The following is a 13,073-nucleotide window of genomic DNA, read 5'->3' as shown; positions in this document are numbered from 1 at the left end:
CCCCCCCCCACCCCCCCCCCCCCCCCCCCACCTCAACAACAAAGCATGGTACTTTTAACTTAATGCCATAATCAGAAGTCTTTGCATGCAACTTCCTAGTTATTAAAGGGTAAACATTTCTGAAACAATATGCACACATACAGGTCAAATGTACGTTATTACAGAAATGCTAGCCTCAAGCTGCTATACAAACTCAGAACTATTTTTTAAAGCAACTTTACTACTCGTGTACCAAGAAGGTAACAGTAAAATACATACTCTTACTTACATGTCCTGCATATTGTCCAAATTTCTTCCTGAGGCCAGTAGCCAGACCAGCAAGGCATTTGGCAGCCAAAGCAACCAACATAACATTTGTGTCCTTCCCAACAACCTGAAAAAGAACAGCATTAAAGATCAAACCAGTAAAAGATTCTTAGCATTGAAATGGACAGCCAAAGCCAGTGACATCCAAAGTGAAGAGAGAAAAAGGTACTTGGTGAGCTCACACTATTTGAGCTGGCTAATAAAACAAAAACTTTATTCATCATTGTTCTGGTATTCTGAAGCAAAAATTTACTGTCTAATCAGTAACCGTGTGTAATGTTGGCTAGTCTTAAGTTTCTATTGTGGTTCATATTAAAATGCTATGCACCACAATTAACGTTTGCCCCCTTCTCAGAGAAGCTTAGAAAAGTTTATACAATTATACCTCGTTATCAGATTTGAAAAGGTCATTTGGTTTGACTGTGCCTACTACAAGCCCCAGAATTCAAGAAGTGCATTTTTTTTCTTTCTTTTTTTTTTTTTTTTTAAAAACAGATGTCACACTCGACCCCAGCTGGACTGCCTTCAATGTCAAAGGTAAGTAGTAGGCCTTAAATTCCAGTTTTTCCCCCCCCCCCCAAAGGGATTCTATATTTTTTTTCTTTTCATATTAATCTGCCTCAATTTAGAAAGCATATGTCCTGGAACAATAATATTTCTCATGGCCCATTTCAGGAGAACACTTTAGAGGTACTCGGGCAATACAAGGTTAACTGACATTTGAAAGTCAGGAGAAAGCAGTGTGGGTTTCCAGTGGAATAAAAAAGGAAAAGTGGCTACATGAAATTTTACCCACTTCAAAGAACAAAACTGATTGGTATCAATCAAACCTAAAGCTTAGGAAAGGCATTTATATATTGTTCTCTCACTGGGGGATGTTTCACTATATTTACGTCTAAAAGGCAAGTTTTATGAACAGCTGCATGGACTGTAGATGCACTATTCCACAGGCTCGCAGTTATTTCAGGCAGAGGGCCGCTTAACAAGGTTTGGTGAGCTGTTGAGGGCCACATGGGTAGCCCCACCCCTTGACAGTTGCCCCTCCCCCGGTCACCATCTTGGGACCAGAAGTCCCACCCCTAACCCCTGACCTTTGCCACCACAAGTCCTTGCCCCCCAAAAAATACTCCTTTGGGGGGTGCCAACTTAGAACCAAAAAACCCCAAATCATACACAAAGTCAAAACACCTACTATAACATATTTTAATTTTATTACAAAAAATATTTTTGTCATGATGTGTATTGTATATAGAGGTGATTGCGTAACTCAAAATAAATTCTTAGTCTTTTATATTGTATAGGTGTGTATGTGGGGGTGTTTATGTACGTGTGGCAGGGTGTGGGGTAGAAGGTAGGTTGGGGGTTCTGGAACACACTGTTCTCTCCTGTAGTCAATGCGGGGGGTGTCCTGTGTGTGGTCACCCCCATGGTGCAGCAGAAGGCAATGGCACTGGTGCCTGGCTCTGGCCAGTACTGTAAAGGGCTCTATAGTGAGGAGCACAGCCCACACCGGGCATCCTGTATTACCAGCACTCTCCAGCATTCATGCAGCAGGGGAGAGAAGCCCCAGGCACTGGACCTGGCTGCCTTCCCTGCCCCAGCTGGCTCCTGTGCCTGGGGCTTCCCTCCCATGCAGTGTGAGTGTGGGAAGTGTTGGTAATACAGAGGCCCGATGGGGCTGTGCACCATGTGGGGGAAAGGGGGAAGGAGTATGGGAGGGGTCCCCACACCCCCCTCACACCCACACCCTGTCCAGCTGAGCTCTGCACTGAACCTGCCCCCTGGGCGCAGGCTCCGCACTGCCGCCAGCCCTAGCCCCAAGTTCCGCACCCAGCTGCAGGCCCCGCCCCCACCCCACTTCCCTTCTTGCTGCTTAGAGGGAACAGGACACTGGGAGCAGGGCACAGCAGCAGCCCCACCCCAGTGCTAGCAGGGCCAGGCCTTTCTGCCCATGAGGGTAGGAGGGAGGCACAATAGGGTATGTTGGGGGGCAGGTGTTGGTACCTCGCTCCCACCCTCACAGGCAGAGGGGCTGGGTGGGCATAATTTATAGATGGGTGCCACAGGCCAGAAAGTGCCTGGTGGTCCAGATCCAGCCTGCAGGCCATATTTTGCCTGCCCCTGCACTATTCTCAACCAGATGCATAATTACAGCAGACGCTCTGTAAGCTGGATGTATACTTCTGAACAGCCAACAAGCTGCAGAGTTGGGGGGGGGAACTATTTTACTTGCTGGTGACCCCAAATAATCCTCTTGGAAAATTAGGTTTGTAATAAATATGTCAGAAGCATCTGGTTCCATTATCCTAGGTAGTTTGGCATGAATGGGGAAGAAATGACCACTCCCTAGAGCAGGGGCAGGCAAAGTCTGGCCCATGGGTGGGATCCGGCCCACAGTGGGCTCCGCTTCTTAGCGGTTCCTGCCTGCATAGCCAGTTCCCATGGAGACCCCAGTAGCTGTGACAGTGTGGGCTGAGGGTTTCTATGGAGACTGGCCCCATCAACGCTGGCAGGGGGCGCAGCTGGGTCGGGAACTGCACAGGGCTAGGGCTGGCATCCTGAAGTGGTGACAACATGGTCTGGAGCTGGGGATCCACTGCTTACATACCACGGACCTGGGCGAGGGAAAGGGGGTGCCTGGGGCATGCGGGCAGCGGACAGCAGCTCTGGATCATGCCATCACCACTACAAGATCCCAGTCCCAACCCGGGAGCAGTTCCTTGACAGCGTTGCTGGGGCCAGTTCAGGGCCAGGGTTTCCATGGAGACTGTCACATCAATATGAGCAGGGGCCGCTTGGAAATGGAGTCCAGCCACTAGCCAAATCCACCATTTTGCCCACCCCTGCCCTACCGTCTCTTGGATAAGATTAAGGATACAGCAGCTACCTTCTGGGAAGAAACAACAGGTCTATCTGGTTGAGTATCCCCCTACAGTAAGCAGCACCAGTTTCAAAAGGAACATTTCACGACTACCTGTTGCAGAAACCTGCGAGACAACTGCCCTAGTATTTCTGACCAAAACCAAATCAAAAGTTGCCTTTTTCTCTGAAACATGTTTTTTTTTCTCTTTTCCATTTCTATTTTAAAATCTTTACCATAACAACTGAAATTATGAATACAAATATCCAATCCATTTTAAATCTGGACAGTTACTTTGCCTTCAAATTTATATGACAACTATATATTATCATATATTTGCCAAAGTATTTAGCCTTTAGAAGTACTACATTTAATTTCACCAAATGTCTTTGTTTTTGCATAATAAAAAGATCTGTGTATTATTTTCTCTAGGCAATGGGCATCTGTTTCTCAGAGGACCATTGATTTGTGCTGAGTAAGGAATTATCAGCTCATTGAACATCTGCAAGTGTGACTGTAGAGCTCAATACTCTCTATCCATTGTCTCTATCCTTTTTATTTCCATCAAAAGTAAGCACTCACTCAGGGTTTTTTCCACTCTTCACAAACAGGTTTTTCCATAAGTAGGAAGCTGTACCTCTCTGAATTCCCTGCAATTCTGCCATATCCTTAACAGTGGGAGTGTCTACACAAGACACTTAATGTGTAGAACACTAGTTCTACTGCACATTGACGTGGCAGTCAAAACCCATGTTAATGCAAATTTAGTTTCATGAGCATTAACTTCACTAAAAAAAAAAAACCAAACATTCATCTGTGCTAATGCACAGTAGCGCCGATTATGGTGCATTGTTAGTAGCTAATGAACGTGTAGACGTGTCCAGTGTCAGATACAGTAATCAAGATGAGGGATGAGCTGGTGCTCTGTAGTACTGTTCACCAACCTGCTTTATTCCAAGGTGCCCTTCAACTATTTTTACAAGTAGTTGTACACAGGCCAATTATCTTTGGTTGAGGAGAATCTGTTTTTGTAACAGACCTCTAACAAACCTACACATTTCACCAACTTCCAAAAAAGCCAAAAGAACTTAAATACCCAAAGGGTCTCATCAGTTCAAGATGTACTGCTGAAAATAACTTGCATATACACAGTATTAGGAATGGGACTTGTGTTCAAGAAAAGTGCTCAACAGTGCCCTTTCAGATGTGAGGTATAGTCTTCTGGAATTAAGGAGTTAACTGACAGACAAAGGCCTCCTATACACAGTGCAGAGATATTTACCTTTTTAAGAACTCTAACCAAATCTGCATAGTCTCCTGCTTCCAGTTTGGGATTCTTCACCAGAATTTCAACAGCTTCTAGGGCTTCTTTCCTCTCTTGCCACTTTTTGGCTTCCTGCAAGACAATGCTTCCACATTTGCATACAGCACAGACATTTAGCAGCTCCAGGAAAACTTGTTTTAAGACAGTTTAACTTTGACCCAAGAAATTCAACCATTTTTAATGTCTTCATCTATTGTAAGCCTAGTGGTTGCAACAAAATGTTGGAGTGTACATTTCAACTTTCATCTTGCTTTCTTGATCTTATAGCCATTTTGCTGACAGATTAAAGGCCTGATATTTTGCAAACCATCTCCCTATTATTGTTTATGTAGCATTACTCCACTCTGCAGGAAATAAGTTAGTTTTAAACACCATCAGCCCACATCTCTTGGTATGGGATCTCAATACGATTAACTAGGAGCAGTTAAAGCTGTACTCACTATTTTGTCATAAAAGTCTTTGGGAAGTTTGGAAAGAATTTCCACGGCTTCCAGAAGTTCATATGCATCCACCTGTGGGACCACCTCGTCCCCATCATCTCCTCCTGCAGATGGATAACAGGTTAACAGACAAGCATGAAAAGAGAAACTTGGGTAATTCTCAACTATCCCCATGTTCTATTTATTCAAGGATGGCAACGAAAGTGGAATATAGATGGTAGGAAAAATTTGCTACTCCAGAAGTAGGAAGCCTTTTCAGTTACTATTTCCTCCACCAGCTGTCATTTCAGAAGGCCTGGTGTGCTCTACACACCTTCATATCAGTTTAAATTAAAAGCACCTTTTTCACCTGTTCCATTTCATCATGGGTCTTGGAATAATAATAATGTATTCCCAACTGAGGACTGAGTTCAAATACATTACCTCCATCTGCATCACCTCCAGCTGCCTGCTGCTGCTCGAACTTTGCTTTCAGCTCTTGCTGAGAACGTAAAAATCGAGTCTGTTTGGGAGCTGCTGGTTGTACTTTGACCCATTCTTCCTCTAGCTCTTTTAGCTGCAGAAAGTCACAAGGCATCACTAATATAATATGTATTCCAGCCAAACAAAACATTACTGAAAGCAGTATGGTTCCTCCTTAGTTGATAGGAGTGCTCTTAAACTTGTCTGGATGGGGTATCCTTGCAATAGTTCACTTACAATGTTATTATACTAAACTACAATATTTGTTCTGCTATTGTGGTGTTGGCTAGAGGTAGTCTTCCACCAGCAGCACAATAAATTTACTATTTAATTAAGTGTGTGCGTTACATAGAATAATACCAGAGTGCAGTGAATATTTACACAATCTGGCTAGAATGATTGGAACTGGCTTATGTGAAGGGGTTATAGTCTAGATATTTTTTTAAAGAAGAGAAATGATTGAGAGTATAGGACAGTTTCACTTTTCTACTATACCATATAATAAAGGCAACAAATTTACAGGACAGGGAGGGTTGCGTTAGGCCAGTGGTTCCCAATCTGTGGTGCAGCAGTGGTATGCAGACAACTTGTCAGTGGTATGTGTTAACAGATTTATTATAAATTACTGTATGTGACAAAAAAATTGCTGGTGGTACTTAAGGTTGAACTGAAAAATTTGCTGGTGGTATTTAAGGTTGTATCATTTTAAACTGGTGGTGCACAATTTGACAGAGTTTGGGAACTGCTAGACTAGGCCAATTCTGATCCAAGACATTTACCAACTAGCTAGTTGCACAAAGGATGACAAATATTTTCACAAAGAAGAAGAATCACCATCCTTTTTATTTTGACTCATAGAAAGTCTTTCCTGAGTCCAGCTAGAATGCGGAACCTCAGTTTCCATTTATAAAGCTACAGAAGCTTAAGAAACTATTTTATAGAAGACAATGCTTGGAAGTTTTTGGCCAATAGTAAGTTTCCTGCAAGCCAAGAATGCACAAGAGAGATTTAAGTGAAAATATCCTATCTGGCATATAAGGAGGTTGTGAAGCATTTTAAAACACAGAAAATGTTTGAACCAAGGGTTCATTCATATCTCACTCAGATACTACCAATAGCATACCTGGACAGAGTTTATGTTCTGTAGCGGGGGTCTCAGAGCATCCCTTATCCAACGATAGATCTCCACAGCAAGGAGTTTGGCTTCATCTCGAACAGCCTTCTCTCGAGACTCAAAAAGTTTTGGCAATACTTTTATTATTGGCTTTAGTGAGATTATTTTTGATCCAAATTCACTGAAAAATAAAAATATGAAGGCGGGTCAATGCTGAAGTATAAAGTCTAGAAGGCTCACTCACAAAAAGTGTCATCCACTTAAGTTAATATCTTGGCATAGCTGGGGCTCTAGACAAAGAGTTACCTGTATAGCTGATGCCTTTCATAAACCAAGGCAAGTACTAAGTTTTGTCACACTGTACACTATTATCAAGTTGTTCTGTATTTACTGTCATCATTCAGTAGTCTGAACCTGTAGTTACTTGATGTCTGAGACTTAAAAACACCCACCCCATCACACTTACGTCCCTCCCAAACCCAGATCTGGATGACAAAACCAGGTCTTTAAACTGCTTCAAAGTCCTTAATCCAAAGACTAAAGCTTGTGACCCATTTCTTTTTTTTAAATCATGCTAGAATCTCCCTTGACTATCCTGGGAGGTAAACTGCAGTTAAGGTATGTGCCATTGTCTCACTTGTTGAACCAGATAATTAGTGAGCCAGGGTCATCTCACAGAAACCAGGTGGCTCAGAAACCAGCAGGTGCAATTTTTGTTTAGCTTTCCAAGAGTTACATGATACAAGTAACTCCCTGGAAAATTGGTTTTAAGAAACAGTAACAGGAAAAAGGCTGCAGTCTTGAATTAAGACAAGTTAACTTACATTTTTCCTGATAGGGTCTCCTGATGAGCCCCGATATAACAACCTTTGGCATGTGGCAAGTTATCCCAGGGGCAGTAGGGGAGGCTGGGGTCAGCACTGGACTGGCCCCAGCAGCTTTCCCTGGGGTTTTGGGGGCCTCCTGAGGCTGGAGCCACAGCAATCCTGCCAGGCAGAGCTTGGCAGGCAGCCACAGCACAACTCCAGGCAGCCCGGCTTCACTTTTCACTTTCCAGTGTGCCCCCACCCCGGGTTAAAAAAAACTAAACAAAATTAAAAAACCCCAAAAAACTATCCCACGGGGGGGAAAAAAGAGGCTTAGGGCAGCTCACCCTTGCAGCATGGAGAACACCCGACTGTGCGGTATGTGGCGCTGCCAACGTGTTTGTGGCACTACATACCGCATGGGCGCACTCATCTGGATGTGCCCCATAATGCCCAGAAATCTTATACTACTCAGTGAAGCATTTTCATTAAAAACAAAACGTGGCAAACTAGTTGCCAAAAGTAAATTTGACCCAGATACAAGACAAGCAACTGGATAGACAACACTTACATCTGACTATCCTCCAGAGCAACTCTCAGGGCAATTTGTATGAACTCACTAAAGTTATGTTAAAAAGATTCAGCAATACAGAATTCCAGGAGTCTCTCTAAAGGCTTACATAATAAACCCTCATGGTTTTACAAAAAAGCAAAACAAAAAGACCTTACCTTAGCGCTTTCCTCAGTGTCTCTATACATGCTACTATGATCTTAGGGTTTTTGTTGTCCAGACCTTTGAGCAATTCTTCTTGTACTGGTTCCCCTTTCTCAATTTCTATATACATTAGACATATGTCTATGCCCAACTCCTTTGCTCTGGCTTTTGGCTGATTGAACACTTTATTTACAACTCCAGAAACCACTTCACCCGTTGTCCTGAAAGAAGATAAATTTTTACTTTCAGATAGTATGAGCACATAATTAGATCTATCATCAGGGGAAATTTACACTTAGTAATGCCCAAGATCTGGGCAAGAACTTACTAAACCTCACTTCATAGAAGTTAAATCCTATTTAGGTCAACCACGGTGACATTACTGAACTCTGCACATACTGCTGACAAGCTCATGGGCGCGCCTCATCACTCACCCTCTTTCATGAGCCTATTGTCCCTTTTATTTAACATTCTAAGCCAGTTGTAGGCACAAAGCATTATTTTAAACTCATAAATATTAACCCACTGTTGTGATTCAGTGGTGGAATCCAAGTCTGCCACACACAAGACCAGGGTTCAATTCCTGGACACACGTATAATAACAGCCACTGAGGCACTGAACATCCGGACTCAGTCTGGCCTTTGGATTCTGTGTCAATGGTCTAAGGGTGGGATGGAAGGTCTGGGAATCCTCCACAGTCCTGCCCAGGCATACGCATCAAAAGGTCTAGGTGATCTCTCACACATACACCATTATTCAAAAGGATCAACAGTTGCCTACTAAGAAATACTACTATGCTAACCCTAGACTGTATCGTCTCCCTAGGAGATGACATTTAAGAATTCAAGGCTTCAAACCTTATGTTATTTTATAAGTACAGTGCACAAAAACAGTATTTTTCACATAAAAGAAGATGAAGACCATCCCCAAGGAGTTTGCAAGCTAAGCTTAGCCCAATAAGACCTAACCCTAGGAAGATTGCAAACTCTGCTATGGAACCGTTTGTTCTAAATTACCAGAACCATTTAAAGTTAGAAGCTGGGCATGCGACAGTATATTCTGCAAGATTTTTTTAAAAGTGGGTTCAGGGAGGGATTTAGAAGAAAGTTAAGGTGAATATGCTATTTCACAGAGGCAGGCTGCTATTCTACAGAACCCAGCCCTTAAATATAGTAGCCTGCTATGTTTTTAGATACTGACAAAGTATCATTACAATATATAGTATTTCCTCTAATTTATGCAGAGATAATATATAAAATATGGATTAAACTGCCATTTTTTTCATTGAATTATTGGCAAAGTGGATCTTGCTCAGTAAACTCTACTATTAAACTATGAAAGCAGACAGTTATAAAGATTGGGACAGCATTGCTACTAGCAATTCTGGATTGCCAAGGACAAACTATTCTAAAGATCCAAGAGTTAATTCAAAAACTGAAAAGGTATGTCCATAACAGCCAGTACACACGCAATTCTGGTTGCATGTACTAACCACGCAATTCCCAGTTGTTGGAATAAGAATGTAATCAACAATTTCTGGGGGCACTTTGTTAACTTACTGATTGAAGATTAGCCAGTTCCTGTTGCTACATCCAGCAGAATAGGCTGACCTACTAGCTTGCTGATTTCATATTAAAAATCCAGGTATGAAAGTCTATGTTTTTTCATGCTGTTCTGAGCAAATAAATTCTGAAAAATGACTCCCTTAACTGGTCATCTTTTCTTTCCTCCAGCCACATTTTACTTTCTCTCCAAGTTAACAGAATAAAGCCATCGGATTAAAAAGAAATCTCATTACATATCAAAAAGAAAAATACAAAGTTTCACCTCAGCCTCCACAGAAAAAGCAACTGTATCCCACACCACTATTCCTATACGTTCCTTATGAGACTAGCAAAACGTCCAAGTGATTTTCTCAGCCCTAGACATGCATTAAAAAAAAAAAAAATCTACTTCTCTTTTTTTCCATAAAGAAGTATCCTTTGATAGCAGGCACACAAGATCTTCAGTAGCACCCAAAAGAATTACCCAAAAAGTTGAGTTTTAGGAAGAGATGGTTGTACTACACTGTAAATTGAATGATAAATTAAATTACTATAGAGACAACAAAAATAAAAATCCATTCAGATATTTGTCAGTCACACAGTAACCCAAAAGAAGCTCTGTTTATTGTGAAAATGCATTTTAAAACAAAGTAATGTATAGTATTGGCACAAATATCTGGTAGACTATTAAGTACTATTGCAAGGCTTTAATAGAAATTAGTTTCACTCCCTATTTGGAGTTAGAGGAGTGAGACTTTCAAATGTCATTAGAAAGATTTTAACTTGTGAATTCCTTATAACATTTGAGAGGATTTAAAGCATCAAATCACTTAGTTTTACAGTCAATTAAGAACAGGAACTTTAACTTTTGCCATCCATTCTTCAACTCTTGTGCCTCACTCTTTCCCATTTCAGAATTTCACCAATTTGTATTAATAATCTCGGAAGAGATTATGTCCAAAAACCTAAAAGTAACAGCAGCAGAAAAGTCTAATAACTGACAGCACAGACAACATACCAGCAGAGAAACTCACAGCTACCCACTAACAGTTTCTCTACATCAGAAAATAAATCCTCAAATTAACAAAAGGGTAACATGTAGAAATGCTGTTAAGTGATGTCTGCCTGAGCTAACAGAGCCCTTCCTAAGAGAGGCACATTTTACAGTGTTATTTGTAAAAGTTTAAAGTAGGGGCACACCGATAAGAGATTTTATGGGGCGATACTAATGGCCAATTTTTAAGGAGCCATAAAAATCGGCCAATATCGATCTGATTCTGATATGCAGCTGGGCAACTAGCATTGGCAGGTGGGGGGGGCACAGATTGAGGCCCCCTGCAGTGAGGGAGGGAGTGGGGCAGGGGTAGGCACTGCTCAGCCAGGGCAGGGCAGAGGACGGAGCCGTGAACAGCTCATCCAGGGGGCGCGGGGTGCAGTTTCTGCCTGCATGCAACTTGAGAGGGCATGGGGGCCTTGTGCCCCCAGATCTGCACAGGGCAGGGGTACACCAGGCTCTTCCTGGCAGGGGCTGGGCCGGGCTGCAATGCATACAGGGTAGGCTATGGCGCTGGTAGCACGGCTGGTGGGGGGGGCCTGCAACCACCCCAAAATTCACCGTAGCCCTCCCATAGCCCCCTCCCAATGCTGCCGCCACGCACCCCAAGCACAGCCCCTGGCCCCCGCCCCCATGTCCTCCGGATGAGCCACTCACAGCTCCATCCCAGCCCCACTCCCTCCCTCAGGGTCCTCAATCTGTCCCCACACACCTTCCCTCCCCTCACACCAGACTTACCAGCCAGATGCTGGTCTCCAAGCTGCCAGGCTGTATACTCCTGGCCCTGTCCATGCTGTGGCTGTGCACATGCACGGGGCGAGGCATTTATTGGCCATGTTATGGCCTCATCAGGCAAAAAGATGATTTTTGATGCTTTCAATTTTCCCCATCTCGGTGCTGATCCGATATAGGATCAAAGTATCAGTGCACCTCTAGTAAAAGGAAAAAAGGACTTACTTTCCTGCTACATGAGCATTTTCAACATAGGCAAGTGCTGCTTCTAATCCTTTCAGTTGAGCCACTGCATTGGAGTCTGTCACAAATTTTTTTATCAGACCCAGGTACTTGGACCACTCAGGGCTTTTCTCATCATCTATTTTCTGGAAGAGTTTCAGAGCTTCTTCGTAGCCATTCAGTCTGGCTTTCCACAGCTAGGGAGAAAAAAAAGGAAGTCATGCACAGAAGCACACTTAAATATGATATCTTAGTACATTTCCCCCTCTACCTCCCCCCAAAAAAACCAAAAGTAAGCCACATTAATTCAAAACAGTAAAAGTTTGTTTCTTCTCTATAGATCGAGACATTTACTCTACACCACTCATCTCAAGATCTCTCTTTGCAAATTACTGGAAGCTGGACAATAAGACAATATACATCCACTGTTCTCTTGGTAAAGAACGAACATTAGGTGACTGTCAATTCTTTCCATCCCTCCTCATAGGTTTCCAGCAGCAGTTCAACTGCTGATAAGCTGATATAGACACATCTATTATACATGTGGAATATCACAAACCGATCTATTCAGATTAGGCCACCACAAAATTTAAGTTCTGTTCAAGAAACACCACTTACTGTCTTCAATTTTCTGCTGAAGTAAAACTGGGGCAGCTTCAAATAAGGACCCACCCAATGCAGGACTGTCAGTATTCTACCATTTTTTTGTGCTATTAGTAAATACAGAAGTAGAAAGGAATCATGTTCACTGAGTAAACAGAACAAGGCAAGAAAAATATCTCCTTCCTACCTTGTGTTCACACTTCTGGTCAATGGGCAGTTTCATCCATTCGCTATCGTCTCCCATTGTGCCTCAGATTCTTGTTATAATTACAATAGTACCTGAAGAAAGAAAAAGAAACAATTCACTGCAAAAAAATAAGTTTTGTAATGTGCTAGTTCTAAATTATTCCTGCAACACGAATATAAAGATGTCCTGTAGTTTTTTAGCCAATGCAACAATCATGCTAGTAGTTACAGATAGCTGCCCACCCTTAGGACAGAAGTAATTTCTTAGCCTTGGAATACTACTGAACACAGTTAAAGATTATAAACCAGTGGTACTCCACTTTCTGCCCCTGTGGGCTGGAAGAATGGCATGGGGTTGAACCACGAGCCAGTTTCTGCATGCAAGGTGGGTCTATGGCTGCAATCCAGCCATTCACTGACATGATCCTATGCACTGGTTATACAGTGCACACAGCCACACCTTACAGCCCCTGGGGCTTCCCACAGGCCCAATAAGTTGGCAGGGAAACAGCAGTTAATGCAATCACCTTCCCTGCCACCAGGGCTGTCCCTAAGGGTGGGGGAGGGGGGACATGAATCAGGGCAACTGCCCCAGGCCCTGCACTTTCGGGGACCCCATGGAGCTGGGCGGAGTGGCTGCAGTGACTGTGCTGTTGCCAGCTTTATGTCCAGCCACTCAACATATTCCCCCTCCCCCCTATCCT

At 43.0% G+C, this 13,073-nt stretch overlaps 1 protein-coding gene across 1 annotated transcript in view; it reads right to left on the bottom strand.

The window, feature by feature from the left end:
- CKAP5 (cytoskeleton associated protein 5) overlaps positions 1-13,073 on the bottom strand; it is a 127,217-nt gene that overhangs the window by 79,105 nt on the left and 35,039 nt on the right. Inside the window, 8 exon segments of the mRNA XM_019519953.1 lie at positions 269-373; positions 4,449-4,562; positions 4,931-5,034; positions 5,354-5,486; positions 6,516-6,687; positions 8,042-8,248; positions 11,584-11,777; positions 12,371-12,462. Coding sequence (XP_019375498.1) covers positions 269-373; positions 4,449-4,562; positions 4,931-5,034; positions 5,354-5,486; positions 6,516-6,687; positions 8,042-8,248; positions 11,584-11,777; positions 12,371-12,427 — 1,086 coding nt within the window. The 5' untranslated portion in view covers positions 12,428-12,462.

Source organism: Gavialis gangeticus, unplaced genomic scaffold (assembly GCF_001723915.1).
Source record: "Gavialis gangeticus isolate Ggan-Ray unplaced genomic scaffold, GavGan_comp1, whole genome shotgun sequence".
NCBI lineage: Eukaryota > Metazoa > Chordata > Crocodylia > Gavialidae > Gavialis > Gavialis gangeticus.
The sequence above is the reverse complement of the archived record's forward strand: the minus strand, read 5'-3'. Positions and strand labels throughout refer to the sequence as shown.